Source organism: Orbicella faveolata, unplaced genomic scaffold (genome assembly GCF_042242905.1).
Source record: "Orbicella faveolata isolate gen_17 unplaced genomic scaffold, um_ofav_v1 contig_48, whole genome shotgun sequence".
NCBI classification, from domain to species: Eukaryota; Metazoa; Cnidaria; class Anthozoa; order Scleractinia; family Merulinidae; genus Orbicella; species Orbicella faveolata.
Genome location: NW_028301578.1, coordinates 2,740,889 through 2,757,500, shown reverse-complemented (window position 1 = coordinate 2,757,500; position 16,612 = coordinate 2,740,889). Strand labels below are relative to the sequence as shown.

Here is a 16,612-nt window from a genome sequence, read left to right as displayed (position 1 = left end):
TTTGTTGTCTCAACTAGTCCTGGCCAAGACTGCAGCTCTGAACTGCAAAACAGGAAAGTCCAGTTTCAAAATGCAAATGCCAAAATCAAACTATTTCTGGAGCATGGCCGCCGTGCAAATGTTTGAGCGACGCCGTGCGGCGTACGTGTCGTACGTAAATACGCGCTCCCAGACCATGAAACTAGCCGTGATGACCTTGAAGAAAGCAATGCATGGGTCTACCATGAGTATGGGAAACTTCTTATTAACCGATTACGAGCTCCGTAACGTAAGTTATGGACCAGAGTAAAGTTTTTCCTAATCCTGTGTTCAAATCGCGAAGCATGAACTCTGTGAAGGGAAAAAAAAGGAGCCGTTACTTACTCAAGCCGCCGCAGATCAATTTCGGATATTTGGCTTAATACAACTTTACCGTTTTGCAGCTGACAGAAGGTGTTATAAGATTCTAATCACTGTGTTCTTTATGAAACAGGCCAGCAAACGAAGACTTAACATAGACTGTTCTAAATGGTGTATCTCGGTGCTATGTGCTCTCATCTTGTTGGTCCTGCTGTTTGGCCTCGTTTTCGTTCTGTACTATGAAGCTTGGGATCAATCACTGTGCACAGGCACCGACTCTACTCCCTGCTCACCGGGATTCTGTGTTCACGGAGAATGCAGACAGAGGGATGGCCTGGCTTTCTGTGACTGCGCTCAGGGTTATACTGGGAAAAAATGCGACCTGAATGAAACTGCTCCTTGCAATCAATCCTCTTATTTTGTGTGTCACATGTCCAGGTAAGAAAGTGATCACTGAGAAATCTAGTTACAACAAAGAAAATCTTCAGGTGCAGCTATACATCAATATAAGGTGAAGCACGTAACATTTGCAAACAATATATTCTAATTTACATGAATGCGACGCTTTTTAAAGTTCTAAATTTCTACAGTTGTAGTGATCATGAATACCAATGCTATCCGGACCATAGCTGTATAATAAAGGACTCCCAGTTTCCCACTAAATTATTGTTTTGACATAATTAACCTGAGTGAGAGTTTGTTTAGACGACGCATCTCATTCTTAAGCTAGTTTCCACTTCATGGCTTCCCTTATGACACAATTTTAAGGCCTAAAAGCTGTGCTAGGCTATAATCCCATTCGGCGTACTTGCGAGAAACAATACCTTAAGATTGCCCCTGACTGCATGGTTTCCTTCAGATAATTAATCTAACAGACGGTTGTTTAGTAAGCAATACATTTTATTATTGGACGACTCAAATTCCTTGATTTCTCGCAAATTTCTCTTTTGGCTGAATTGTTGGTTGTTTACGCATAGGCTTTTAAGCTGCTTCTTATTCCCTATTTAGCTTAATACGATTAAAAATGTCACAGAATAAAAAAAAGGTATTTTGACTAAAGTTATGACATATATCTTTGTTAGTGCGTACGATTAAAATACACGGCAGTAGTAAATCTTAAAGTAATTGATGCAGAGGACCAAGTTCGTCTCAGATGAAAGGAAATGTTAGGAACCATAATGCAAGCATCCCAAGCCCTAATACGTGCAACTGAACTCCTTTATCTCAGGGAATGTTTTAATACCTCAAAGCAATGTGACGGTCATTTGGATTGTTCAGACTCCTCGGACGAAATGGACTGTCCCCTGGGAACGCTTTCTCCTACGAGTGTGTCTCCAATGACGACACCAGCTTCTACACCGACATCTACTCGTGCTACTGCTGTCACAATAGCATCATTACCTTCGACTGCATTTAACACTACTACACCAGCGGTTACAACAACCCTCGGAACGAATTCATCGACGTATGATCAGACTACGACCAAGCTTCCACCCGAAGTTTCTACGGAGTCACCACCTCCTCCGGTTGGCCAAAAATGGCCTCCCATGTGGTGGATATGCATCATAGTCATCCAGCAAATAATTATTAGTGGTCTTGTCATTTCCTTTTGGGTTACGAACTGTGGCAGTAGCGATAAGGGTGGTAGTTGTGGTGGCGGTGGAGGTGGAAGTGGTAGTAGTGGTGGTGGTAGTGGCGGAGGGAGTGGCAGTGGCGGTGGCGGTGGCGGTGGCGGTGGCGGTGGCGGTAGCGGTGGCGGTGGCGGTGGCAGTGGTGGTGGCAGTATCGGTATCGGTGGCGGTGGCGGTGGCGGTGGCGGCGCCGGCGGCGGTGGCAATGGCGGTGACCGCGGCGGTGGCGGTGGCGGCGGCGGCGGCAGTGGCGGTGGCGGCGGCGGCGGCGGTGGCGGTGGCGGCGGCGGCGGCGGCGATGGCGGCGGTGGCGGCGGCGGTGGCGGCGGTGGTGGCGGCGGCGGTGGCGGCGGCGGTGGCAGCGGTGGTGGCGGCGGCGGTGGCGGCGGCGGTGGCGGCGGTGGCGGCGGTGGCGGTGGTGGTGGCGGCGGCGGCGGCGGTGGCGGCGGCGGTGGTGGCGGCGGCGGCGGCGGCGGCGACAGTGGTGGTGGTGGACGTCCCAAAATTGCTATTTCTATTCTTGTCTTTCTACTTGTTCCAGTAGTTTTAGTTCCTCCTTTGATAGTTCTTCCATCCCTGGATCCTTCTCCATCTAACCCTAACAATCCCGAACAGACCAAACCGAGTCCAAATCTGCCAACACTGAAGCCTACACCCCCCGAGGAATGCAAGAAACCAAAATCAGTCGATGGGCAATGGACTCAATGGTCGGCTTGGCAGGACGCAGGAACGCAGAGTACACGGTTCCGATACTGCAATAGTCCCAAACCAAGAGATGGAGGTAGGTGCACACTGATAGATGTTTGCACTAGAAGTACATACTAGAAGTTTTCAATGAGAAGTAAAGTGCTGCCGGTAACACATAAATAATATGGGAATGTAAACAGGTGAACTAGGGCCAAAAGTTGCATATGAAGTATACCGGTAAGCCATAAGACAATGTTGAAAATCAAAATTCCCACGCATGTCAATCAAAGTATGAAACTCGTACTTCTACAGGCAAAAACTAACGATAGACAAATCCGACGTTTCGGCGACATCTTGGCGCCATTGTCAAGGGAAACTAATTAAATATGCGATTTCAAGAGTAACTAAGAGTTCAGAGTTTCTAATTTGCATAAGTTAGACAAAGACTTTAGCGCGAACTGAGTCTGATTGTACATTTAAACACGGTCGTAATTGTTTAATGAGTAACATCTCATTAATGAGACAATCAAACTTGTTGTGGCATTTTTTCAACACGCTAAAACAATTGCGAAGGTCATCCGGAATCCTGCCTGCGTGTCTATTATCATAGTGATTGCGTACTGACGAGGTCTTGCTTCTATGTCCATCAACGCGTACGAACAGATGGCCACGGGTGTAACCGACATAACCAGCATCGCACTGGTCACACTTGAAGTTATACACAACGCATTGTTGATCAATGAGCTGAGGCTTAGGTTCGCTTGTCGGGAACTCCTGAGCAATCTTGCGGCTCGTAAACACCGGTTGAACACTAGTCTGCAGCTTCACACTGAGATCTTTCAACTGTGTCTTCACGATATCAGCAGACTCCTGGTCTTTAAAGGGTATGACAACCCGAGTAGTGTTTTAATGTACAATCAGACTCAGTTCGCGCTAAAGTCTTTGTCTAACTTATGCAAATTAGAAACTCTGAACTCTTAGTTACTCTTGAAATCGCATATTTAATTAGTTTCCCTTGACAATGGCGCCAAGATGTCGCCGAAACGTCGGATTTGTCTATCGTTAGTTTTTGCCTGTATATGTTTATCTAAATCATTGTTGATTAGAAACTCGTAATCTAGTATATTATATTTTAACCTGATTATGAAATTTTTTTTAAGATTTTACACAACGATGCTTCTAAAGAGTGAACTGAATAACAAAGACAAACTAAAACTAAAAAGATTGAAAAAATTTATTAACGAAGCAAGCAAGAAGCAAAAAGCAAGCAACTGAAATTGCCTAAGTGCGCGTGTGGCAACACACGCTTGCATATTTTTAACGGACGATAACATCAAAGCCATAACACGCAAAGACAAACGAAAGTATAGTCTCAAATAATCAGGCAAACGATTGTTATTAAACAAACTGTGGTGATTTCCTAAGTTGAAAAAATCGATTTCAAGTTGATTTATAAGCTTGCTGTGTTCTGAGAATAAGGGACTCCCAAACGCAAAACTGCCGTTCATCGCCTTTGCGACGTTGATGTCCTCCTTTTGTTCGATCGAATGTCCTTTAGGGTTGTTTTCTCCCGTTTTGAATTCCAAAAAGGAGAGAAATATCGCAGGGAGATATCGTCTTGAAAATTCAGCGGGGCAAACGTGATAGACGCCATTACACATATAAAAGCGAGCCGCTGATTGGATAACATTTACTCCTTGAAGAAAGTGCTCGCTGATTGGCTTCTTCTTGGATATCCCAGATATTCGACCATGGAAGGAAGGAACCAAGGGCGCGTTCCATTCGACCAAAATTTCCGGAAATTCCGGTTCAAAATCGAATAAAACAGAAAGTTTCCGGAAAGTCGTTTCGAAATTCTGGTCAACCTCTCGAGGTTGTCCTTTTTTTCGGAGATTTGGAGATTCCGGAAATTTCCTGTTCCATTTGGCATTTCTACCCGGTATGAATCGGCCCCAGTTCCTCTAGTCGTGAAAAGCTACAAGATGGCGGCCAATCGACAATACACTGGATGCAAAACGATCTGCCACAGTTCGAGCCTTTTATTGCTTACTGCACTTTAATAAGACAGCCACTTTGTCATTATCCTTCAAAATTTTGTCGAGTAAATCTTGGCGGGAAATGTGCCTAAGCGGGAATAGAACGAGATTGGTCCGGCCTGATGGAAAATACCGTTCCGTTCGCCATACAAATATTTCGGTAATTCACACCGGAATTTTTGGTCGAAAGGAACGCGATCCAAATATCTCAAATTCTTCCCAGAAAATGTGTGCTGCCTTGCTAATGCTGCGGCAGTAATTAATGCTGAAGTAGATGGACAATTTGACAAACTTTTCTTTACTTAAATGCACAAAACGGAAGGGATAGTTACTATAAAATCTTACATCAGACGCCCAGGGAAATGATGAACCGAAGGCATTCGAGATAAACACTCTAGGGACCATCCAAGCATCTGTAAAGACAACTTTTAAAACAAGTAAAGGCAACAACTTATCCAGGCAGTGTCCGTTAAGCCAGAGCTCACTGTTTAAACATCGCCCACAATGCTATTGTCTTTTGCGACATGTACTTGCAGTGTCCATTTCATATATTAGTGCGCGGCGTAATAATTTGGATATTCAGAACTAGTCAGCCGTGATTGGTCAACAGACTTAGCTCTGGGAATACCTCGAGTCTCTTCGCGATTCCACTGCTGTCAATCAACGGTTGGGCGTGTGAAGCAAATTTCAGAGTGCGATAAAGTGGACAATAGCGTCCTAATTAGTCATAGTAAACAAAAAAAGCGGTTCTTAAAAGCGGTTGAGACGAACGCAAAACGTCACTTGCTGCCTTGGGAGGACCGCCAGAAATTATTTCTCGCGCTTTGTTAGAATTAAATTTCCAGAAAATCCGGCCTGTCAGTACCTGTGTTGGCTTGCGAGCTTGAGTCACAAATCCGGACAAGCGTGAAGAGTACCTTCACCACGCGCCTTTGAAAAGCGATAACAAACAAAACTTACGCTTTGGAAAAATAAATTTTACTCCCCGCCCCCCGAAAACAAGCTTTTGCTAGCTCGTAAGAATCAAGTAACGGGGAAGAATTTGTCACGCGCGAGTGAAGGTACGCGAAAAATTGATATTTGTTGGGATCTTTTGCTTAGATCCTGTAGCCGACTTAGAAAACATGATATTTGGTGACAATAACACTCTTTAGCTTGGTATATTGTACAAATAAGTTGTTCTTCGGGAGCCTGCAATCGTTATCCTAGCTAGCATTTTTAATTTGATTTAATATTCCGCCTTCCCTATTTCTGTTGACGTTGTAATAATGAAGGAAAAAGACTGTACAAGGCTGATCTTTTTCTTGATAAACTAGTAGGGCAATTATGCTATGTGGATAATCCCTCTTGTTTTTTTGATCTTGTTCTTCCTAGGGAAAGTGTGCCCGGGTGAACCATGTGAGAAGCGAGAATGCGAGCAGAAAGAAAAGGTAATAACGTGTAAGAACGGGGAAAGCTACAAGACAAAACGATGGCAATGCATTGCAGGCGATGAGGCAGAAATTGAACAAGAACTCTTTGTTCGTTCGACATGGGACAACAACCGTTACCGGTTTGCTTTTGATGACAAGAAGTCTGTATTGGAATTAAAGCAAGACATTGAGCAAAGTCTTGGTAAGGTCGCTGTATGTCTATTTTATTCAGCATTAGAAGCTGAGTCCATGTTTTTGTTAGGTAGATTGGACCGATATATCGGTGGATGCATCGGTTGATAGTCGGTCGACAATCGACCGATACATCGGCCGATAGCTGGCAGATAGTCGGTCGGCAATCGGCCGATAGTCGGTCGATGGTCGGCCGAGAATTGGCCGATACTCGGTCGATAGTCGTGCGATAGTCGGACGATATATAGCGACCAACTCTCGGCTGAGTGTTGGTCGATACGTTGTGGAGGCATCTCGATCGAGTGTGGGTAGTATGTTGGAGGTATGTCGGTTAAGTGTCGGTGTTATATCGGTCAACTGTCGGTCGAATACAGTCATTTGTCAGGTATCGGTCAAGTGGGATAGTTTAGCTACTGAGTAGCAGTTGTGCACTATCGGGGGTTGAAGAGGAATAATGGAATAATGGTTATTTTACGGCTTGAATAACGGAATGATGGCTTTGTTTCGGTGGGATAATGGAATAACGATTTCATTTTGGAAAACTCTCCAAAAATAGTGTCTCCCAGTTTACAATACTTGTGCTGTAATGGTTCAGCACTGCAACCTTATGTAGGTTGACGATAAAAAGCTCTGGCATTAGGCAACTGCTTGAACGTTGTTGATCATGTTATTTTCATCTTCTTTGCTGAACAACTTATCGTAAAATGTCATAACCTGCTGTCGAAAACGAGCTTGGTGCTCTTGACGTTTAGTCCTATTTTTCATACAGCTATCCAGCTACATATAACTAAATAGGCGTGTTTACTTTGTATAAACCGTAAACATGTATGTAATATGTCCATGTCACCGTATGGCACACAAATCAGGTTTTATATTGAAGCAACCTTGTGCATTAATAACCAAAACAATTGATTCTAAAGGGGTTTAAAATAGCAATAGAAGTTTGCCATTTCTTAATAGAGTAGACTTTATGTAATAGGCCAAGACTGACCTGTACAGATGGGTTGTGCTTTAGTTTTATACTTGCTTCACGTAGTAATTCGACAACCCTGGAGGGTGTTCAGCGTTGCATTTTGTATCGACCGAGCCGGTTGGCCGACTGTCGACCGAGTGTCGGCCGATACGCGTTGAATTATCCGCGAAGTGTCCACAAAGTGTCGGCAACGTGTGCGCGAGGTATCGGTGAACTAAAATCTCTCGACAAACACCTCGACCGACTATCGACCAATTGTTGGCCAACTATCAACCGACTATCGACCAGAACATCAACCAATATATCGGTCAAGACTACATGATCCGCTGAGTCCTCACACTGCTTTTGATGGATGGAGTCACTCAAATTTTAATATTTTCCTTCAGTATGTTGACAAAGTTACCAGACTTTGATGGTACAAACTTGGCATTGTTCCCCGCGATCTATGGAAGACAGAGGAGCCGGGAGTGCCTAACTGCATTTACCCTGTATACAGCTACATACACTCACTGAGAATAGATATTTCATTCTAAGCCTAACATGTTTTGTGTTATTTTTACGAAACATCTGTAACCATGCCATGTTTTCTTTATTTTCAAGCCTGTCTATCCAAATTTTCGAGATGTCTCAAAACCATTTTGGATTCACTGTCGACGGTGGGAAGAAAACTTATGTTTAAGTTAATTAGGGGTAATATGGATCAAACGTAACTTTGTGAATTCTTAGCTACTTTGAACTGAAAACCAATGTTGAATGAAATGCTATGCGTTTGCTTTTACTGAGCTGCCCGCAGTACTCAACAATGACATGATAAATCCACCCTAAGAGAATAATGCTCTGATAATGCCATAATGATGATGATAATGATGATGATGATGATGATGATGAAGAAGAGGATAATGCGCGATTTTCCTTACTTTTCCTAGATATCACGACGGTCCGACAAAAGCTATCCTTTCACGGCTCTATGTTGGAGGATGCGAAGATGTTGTCATATTATGGCCTCAGCGCTGGTGATATCGTCGATCTGCAGACAAAATGCACTGAGTGTGATCAGTCTTGTGATGTCGCACACAATAACCTGGGTCTTCGCAAAAGACGAGATATCACCAAGAGAAAAACCGTCTTTGACCATCAATCAAAACCAGAATTCATGGCCGCATGTGGTAAAGATTTCTTTTTGGACGGGAAATTTCCGGAGGGATTTGAAGAAACCGATTCCAAAAAATTTATATGCCAGACATACAAGAAGGGCCTGCCATATTTCGCCACTAAGTTTGACACGACTAGAAAAACTGCAGACTTTTCAGCCTACAAGCCGAACATCGGATATGATGGTAGACCCACCTGGAAGGATTTGTATGAGCACGGTACATATATAAGCTATATGATATACATGTATTTCTCCTCCCATATTCCTTCAACCTGGGCTTTTTCATGCTGCCTTCTTCAACAATATTCAAAGCTTAGAGGTATGAAGAACAAGCCTAGTCTCGGTTGTTCCGTGGATAAATTGCTATTCGGTGAAAATAAACTAAAATGCTTTCACTCGTGATTTGACAATGACAAATTTTATCCACCTGGTTAACAGCTATCTGCGCTTTGAACAACTGGGCCTTGGTTCATCATTAAAAGGTTTCTCTCCAGCTTACTAGCTGAAAAAAGGCAATAACAATCAAATTTGAACAAAACCCTTGTTTCCGCAGAAACAGTAAATGTTCCACCGGATAAATACTCCTTGAAAAAGTAAAATTGGCACAACTTCGTATAGCTCCATCATTGGTCAAAACGTTCTCGTCATTTTTGTGTGCTGAAAGGCTACCACAGCAAAAGTATAACCCATTAAAAACACCCTTAATTTCAGCTTTTAGTGCTTTTAACTTTATAGTTAACTCGGTGACCCCCATTTTTTTATAATCGAGTTATGATCAGCATGCAATGTTACAGCTATTAGCAAAGTTACCAAAGATTCTATTCTAGGGCGCCTAAATTTTCAAAACATCATGGTGGTTCTAAACCTCTCCAAAAGAATTATTTTGAACTTTGCAAAACGTTGTACCATAACATGGTGATCATAGCCCTATAATAAAAAATGGGGGTCACCGAATTAACTTTTAAGTTATTAGCTCTTAAAGCTATAATGAAGGCTGTTTTTAACGGGTTATACTGTTGCCATGGTAACCTTTCAGCTTACAAAAATGATGACAATATGTTGACCAATGCTAGAGTTTTAGTTTGATATCATTATTGTAGCAGCATTGGATAAAGACTGGCAGTTATGACCCTTCAAAGTTTAAGGGCTAGAAAATGATGGAAACTGTAACCAGCCACTTTAAGTTACATGAGAATAAATTTAAGGAGCTTTCGTAACGTTCTCATATGCACACCATTGCCACGGTCTTTGCCCTCATCATCAGCCAATATCACAAACAAGCATTCAAAGCTCAGTCCAGTCATCTATTATATGTCGCCTTGTATAGGGTGTATGGGGGACATGCTCCCTCAGAGGTCTGTGAAAATTGAGAGCATTTAATACACAATTGGCTGCATTTTCAGACAAAAATAGCCAAACTACAGCATGTTTGAATTTATGATTTTGCAACATACTTGAGCCCCCACCTTACTTGCCCTGAAATGAGCACCTCCTGCTTTTGTGAGGCTGATTTTAAGTAGGGCACTCCCTACCACACTCGTTCAATCCTCCTACACCCCGCCTCCCTTCCCTAGACCATAAATACAGACTGGTCCCTTATTTAAAAATGAATTCTGAAAGATGAAATGAGACGTTCAGCATTGATTCTAGGATATCCACAGATGGCTAATGTTCCTGTGTCAATATTTCGTATTTTTCCAACAGGACTTTACGATAACGATAATGGAATACAGTGGTACGGAATTGACACAAGGTGTGCCTGGTCAAGGTATCCTTACTCAGCTGTAGCATCCACGCAAGGCACAGACAAGACTTATTACAGGGCAGGAAAGACATTCAGGGTTGACCGAGGTCACCTCAATCCTTCAGGCAAGTGGAAGCCAGTCTGTTCGGAATTATTAAAGAAATAAAATCGCGCCCGAGTGCATTGTCGAGTTATATAAGCATGCGGGAATTTTCTAAAACACAAGAGAAGTGCATAGAGAAGCACGAAGCGCAGCCGAGTGCTTCTTGCACTTCTCGAGTGTATTTAAAATTCCCAAGTGATTATCAAAGGGTAAATTCTCTTCGGTCGCGCCATCATTACGTCAACAGCTCGTGCTAGCTCTGTGTTTCTATCGAGTTATAGAATCACGATTTCTAACCAGTCAGCGCGCGTATTTTCTTAGCACTGTTTTCTAAACAGTTACATTGAAAGGGAATTGACCAATCATAGCGCGCGCAGTTCCTCCCACATTTTATAATGTGAATAAGTCACGCTCACTTTAACCATATATAGAAAGCTTCAATGGATGGCTCGACCGACCCCTTACTTTGTTTGTTAGACCTCGACCTTTAGCCGTTTGCAAAGCATTTGCCATAAACTTTTGCAAAACTGTTCCGAGGGAACTGTTACAAACTTTTTCTTAGTTGCAGCACGACAGCCTTCCCACCCACGTTTAAGCCAATACTGCATATATGTTATTTGCGGGCTGGGAGGTCCGTAGAGTGAAAAAATGTGACCGAGGTCTTCAAAATGCATTTTCAAGACCGAGGTCACAGTTTTTCACTACACGGAATGACCCTAGGCCGGTAAATACCTTATTCATTTTTTTCCTACTTAAGTTTGTTTGGGCAATCTATTTAAAGCAAAAGATTGTGTTGCAAAATCTTTGTTTACGCGCGCATCCAGCTCACTCGATTGGTGAAAATCATTTGCTAAGTGCTGTATACACTTTACACAGCCAAACAGATTGACTTCGCTACGGTGAACCATAATAGTGGAAAACTTCATCTAAAAAAAGAGAAAAGCATTAAAAATGTAGCACCAAAACAAAGCATGAAAACTGGATAAAATCATCCATATTCATGAAATTTCTTTCAGCCGAAGATCTAATCCGACTTCGGAGTTTGTCAACTTCTCTGACTGAAAAGGACTTACATGGCAAATTTTCTACCTGACCATATTTGTATTTAACGTATTAATAACCTTTACTTTGATTACTACACTATTTATTTTGACAAACGGTGGGCGAAAGTGAAATCAATTAAATGTGTCAGGTGGCCGCATGTGTACAGCACAACATAGTACTGCGAGAATTTATAATTTCACCATTGTTTATTAAAGCATCTCATTTTCTTGAATGGTGGCAAACAGTATTTTATTTTGCCAAAAAGTACAAGAGAAGCACGGCGTTTTAAGTGATAAAGCAATGACTTGCAGCTAATCTCAAATGGCATGAAAATCAGAGCGAATGCACACATACACAACGATCAACAAACCAAAGCCGTGAACTAGAACTTGATTCTGTCAATACAGAGGATGAACACTCACCTTTTGTAGAACTTTATGGCCTTTAATTCCACTGCTAAATTTTTCTTTTCCATTTACAACGGTTGTTGAGCAACTATACCGTTTTTTGAGACGATTTTTTTTTTTTTTTTTTTTTTGGATGATTTTTTGAGATGATCTCGGATCAGTTGTGTTACCGTGCCCGTGGGCAGAGATAGAAAAATCCGGACCGCACTTAGAACCAATCAGATCGTAGGATTCGTTACCGTGCCCACTCAGAAAAAAAGAAAATAAATACTATTATTTTGCATCTGGGCCGCCAGCACCAGATTAAGAATGACGGCTTTTGCCCAGGGATAATGTTAACTGAATAGCAAAACAGTTTCGTATTTCAATGGGACTACCATTATTTTGCGTATTATTAAAGGTAGGGCTTACTGTATTATCCACTTGCATTTCCATGATATAAACACCTTGCATCTAGATCAAGAGTTGGATATAGTATTAGTGATTGCTCGGACGACAAACACATACGGATTACAGTTTTGTGAAGTACAAAGTTTTGAAATGTATGCCAGAAATACATTTAGGGGCATTGAATGGCCTTTGCGAGCATTTGCGAGCATTTGCGAGCAAGCCGACACCATGATACCATTATTTTTTTGCGAGCGTACGAGCAGTTGAGCTGCATGGACTTGCAAGCAGCGAGTAAATTTCAAACGAAACCACAAAAAAGATTATGAGCATGTGAGCTTCTCCAGAAACTGTTCAATATACTACTAAAATTTTGCGAGCAATTGTTGCGACGTTTCGCGAGGACCTTAAACTACCCTGAATAAAGAGAAGCAAAACGAGGTTCAATATGAAGACCAAATGAAAACCAACAGAGTGGTTGCGTTGGAAAAAGACAATGAGCCGAAACTCAATGTGTCTTATGTTTCAGTCTTAATTTTAGAAGTCCTTTGCCTCCTCCGATTCTTAAAATTCCCGAGCCACCGGGGATGACAACTCCAAAAAACGCTGTTTGAGTAGTACTATTTAAAGAATAGAGTGTTTCTATCGAGGAACTATCGGCTGATAGTTGCCCCGCGGAAATTTGATGTTCTTAAAACAAATATGCTAGTTTTAAGAACATCAAATATCTAAAGGACAACTATCAGACCGATAGTTCCGAGACATAAACACTCTATCGTCTTTGTTGCTCACCACAAAATTTTCTTCCGCGCCCCAGTTCAAAATTCATTTTGAATTATTTTCAGCTCTTTTAGATGAAAGCCGTGAAAGGTCGTTAAAGCCAAATGTAAAATTTGAAAAAGAAAACAGACAAAACCCCCTTAATACATTTCAGTTGTTTACTTTCTGTAAGCCCGCTTCTTTACAGAAACATTTTCACGGACGAGTACTATCCATCCGGGTATTTTCCTCGGACGAGCACTGTGGGCTGATAGTGTCTTTCCGCAGATGAACACTATTGCGTCACGTGATCAATTCAAACCAATAAGAATCGGAGAAAATTTAGTGGTAAACTATAAAGGTAGATAGTGTCTCTCCGCGGATGGGTACTATCGCGTCAAGTGATCAATTTAAACCAATAAGAATTGGAGAAAATTTAGTGGTGACCTGTCAGTGTAAACAAAAGTCCTCCCGAAAATTTCGAACATCATCCCGACTTTTTTGAGACATGCTTGAGACATTACTTTATGATTCCCGAAAATATTCCCCGAGTCTCCCGATTCCGGGCAAAATCTTCAGATTCCCGGAAGAATTTTGTTTTTCTTCCGAAACAGGCCTTCGTAGAGTTGACACCCCCCGTCAAGCCATCAACAAAGTTGTTGCACCCTTTGGAAATTTTAACAAAAGACCTAAAGCACTAAAGGCATCAAGCTGAACAGCCAATCCATTTCTTAATACATCTACATGTTTATTGTGACCTCTAAATCTTCTCTTTGCAGGGATGAACAGCAACAATGTCAACAGAATGACAGCGAGTCTCACTTACACCAATATAGTGCCACAATTTTCTGATCTCAATCAAAAAGCCTGGCGACTAGCAGAAATCGCCATTCGGGACCAGTTTGTGGGGAAAAAATGCGACCCCAAGAGTACTTACCTACTTACTGGCACCGTGCCGTCAGAAATGTATCTAGGCTATGACGCGCATGATGTTGACACGGAAAAGGACAAAATGCCAAAAAATAAATACCCCGAAATTTGCAGGGGAGGAACTTGGTTCTGTAATACGAAATACAAAGTAAATATCCCAGCGTACATGTGGACTGCGGGCGCATGCTATGACTTGACAGGAAATTGTGCGACGTTTTCGCTTTTGGCTAAGAATGACGGTCACGAGAATTCTGTAGGGTTTTACAACCTCGACACATTGGAAAAATTTCTTGGTGCCAAATCCTTGACTTTAAGCACATGCTGGACAAACAAGAAGGATGATGAGGATTCCTTTGTAAATCTTCTTCGCCGGCAAAAACAAGAAGGTCAGAAACTAATCGACCGCGCTAGCAACGCAAGCGTTAAGCTTTTTCCTGGGTGTACCAAAGAAAATACTGATTATTCACAAGCACTTGTAGACTACTTCAAGAGCAGCGGTTGGTCCCATTTCCTGCACAGCTATATTCCTCCTTACGTTGAGAAGAAACGACAACAGGTGTGGCAAAATTTGGAAGCCACGAAGAAAAATTTCCCAAATCTCACTAAGGTTCTAGAGGATATACAGATGGCAGTCGACGACCTAGATACTATTGTGGAAACCGATTTAACAGCCACACCGCTGTCTAACTGCGATTTTAACTGATTATCGAGAAGTTTATTCTGGACAAAAGTCGATTTTATACTCGTGACGGCAATATGCATATCATTTATTGGATTACAAAGCAGTACATAGGTACAGTAGAAACCAGCAAAATAGGAACATTAGTTTACAATTATTATCTCATTAGCATACCTGTCAATGGTTCTGACCGAGCCATAGAAATTAAAAAGCTCAGAATATAGAAAGAACTTTGAAAAGAGAATTTTTTTAGTTAATATTACTGCGATTTGTTCACTAGTCTGAAGTAGAACTTGAAGTTGACTGCCAGTTGATGACACTTGGGTGATAATTAGATCGCATAATATTTCTTTCAAACAAATTTTAGACTATGAGCAGTCGGTTTTTGTGCCGGAAATCGAAAATATGTGCCGGAAAAAATTGAAAGTATGCAAATGAGTGAAAGAATGAGGAGGGAATGGAGCGAGGCGCGCTTTTCGCGGCTCGCGGCTTTATCGGTCGCCGCTCGCTTTTTGCTCGATCGCATTCGTTTTTTCCCATCGCACACTAGGAAACGAAAAAGACTGCTCGCGGTCTAAATAGATTTCTATGGATGTTCTTATCGCCTGTACGCATGTTTCGAAATACCAAGTCATGAGGTTACACTAAACTGAACCGGCAAATCTTAAGGCATGTCAAATCGTCTCCGGTTTTAGAGATATTACAAAAAATTAGCCCTTTCAGACTTGTTTTTTGGGGGGGGCGTGCTGGCACTGATGGGCACTTCTACACGTACGCCTGATTTAAATTTGCTAAATAAAGTCGGCAGTAGAGCATACCTACCACTTCATAATAAAACAATTTACGCAATTGAAGCTTAAATTAAGGAAAACAATAATGGATGAAAACTAGACTGAACGGTGTTCAAGATTTTGTTTTCTATGCCAGAGGCTTTATAAGTGAAAAATAAATGCCTATATCAGACTGTTCCTAGATAAATTTTGGGAAAGTCAGCAAATTGGAGCACTGTTATTTAAAGCGCCAAAGGCGGGGAGTAGTCACCTAACCCTCTCCCTCCCTCCATCTTGTTGGTTAAGAAGTAAAGGTTACAAAGAAAACGAAAAATGGGGGAAACGTGCGTAACAAAATGGTCTCAGACTTGCAGCGCTAGATTGAAATTTTAATAATCTTAAAAGGGCCAAGAATGTTTGACTTTTAAGTCATCACGTTAGAAATTCGGTAACTTAATGTCAGCGATCATACATCCTAAGAAGACATTACCAACCAATAGCAAGGTTACATCTCATCGTATTGAATAAAGTCAGGTTTTGTTATGTGCGAAGTTTAGCCGGAGAAAAGAACATTGTGTTTGAACTCTCCTAGCTGTTAGACCAAGATTAAACGACTCAGTATAATTTTCAACGGGATTATTTTGCTGTATCCAGACGTTGCATTCAGAATTTACCAAAGATTCTATCAAAGATTGAGCAACGTTGCATTTAGAATTTACCAAAGATTTTATTAACCTTTCGACAAAGACTGCAGGTAGCAGTAAGCTGATGTAACAGTTTTGCATTAACCCGCAGAAACAAAAGCCTCTACGTTATGGTAATTAAAATCCTCTCTCCGGAGAATTCCTTTTCCCTTTCACTTTAATCGGGCCATTTGATTAAAATCAAGGGTGCACCCCTTGTCAGATCCGCCCCTTTTTATATTGATAAAACTGTTGGAGCGATCTGTGTGCACGATTTATTCTTAAAAGAGATTTAAAACAGATCTAAAAGTGTTAAAACTGAATTTTCGATCGGCCTCTGCGGCCTTTTTTTAGAGAAATGTACTCTGTGAAAGAGCAACGGAAAGAAAATCTGTAACTAAGACGTCATTGTTCCTTGCCCCCTAGGGAGGAAACCAGTGATGCATAAACCCTCTGAAGGGTGCCCTTTGATTAACAGAGTCCTTGTCCAGGAATGAATGTGATGACTCCTTGTCTTTTTACGCCCGTTTTCAAAACTGAAATGCGCGCATATAATTAGGGTGGATGTCGTGGCCAGGGGTTACGGTATGTTGGTTTACCGCGGAGCCGACATTCCCATTTGTTCCAGGTTTGTGTCTCCCCCCCGCCCCCCCACCACCCCCCGCCCCGAGACTTCCAATTTC

At 41.9% G+C, this 16,612-nt stretch overlaps 1 protein-coding gene across 3 annotated transcripts in view; it reads left to right on the top strand.

Moving 5' to 3' along the window:
• Positions 1-15,877, top strand: part of LOC110053456 (uncharacterized) — a 32,628-nt gene extending 16,751 nt beyond the window's left edge. For all 3 annotated transcript variants that reach the window (XM_089280805.1, XM_089280803.1, XM_089280804.1), the window contains 6 exons: positions 473-777; positions 1,568-2,751; positions 6,068-6,307; positions 8,197-8,640; positions 10,128-10,292; positions 13,647-15,877. In XM_089280805.1, the coding sequence (XP_089136931.1) occupies positions 473-777; positions 1,568-2,751; positions 6,068-6,307; positions 8,197-8,640; positions 10,128-10,292; positions 13,647-14,500 (3,192 nt within the window). In that variant the 3' untranslated portion in view covers positions 14,501-15,877. The remainder of the gene's footprint in view (positions 1-472; positions 778-1,567; positions 2,752-6,067; positions 6,308-8,196; positions 8,641-10,127; positions 10,293-13,646) is intronic.
• Positions 15,878-16,612: the final 735 nt, after the last annotated feature.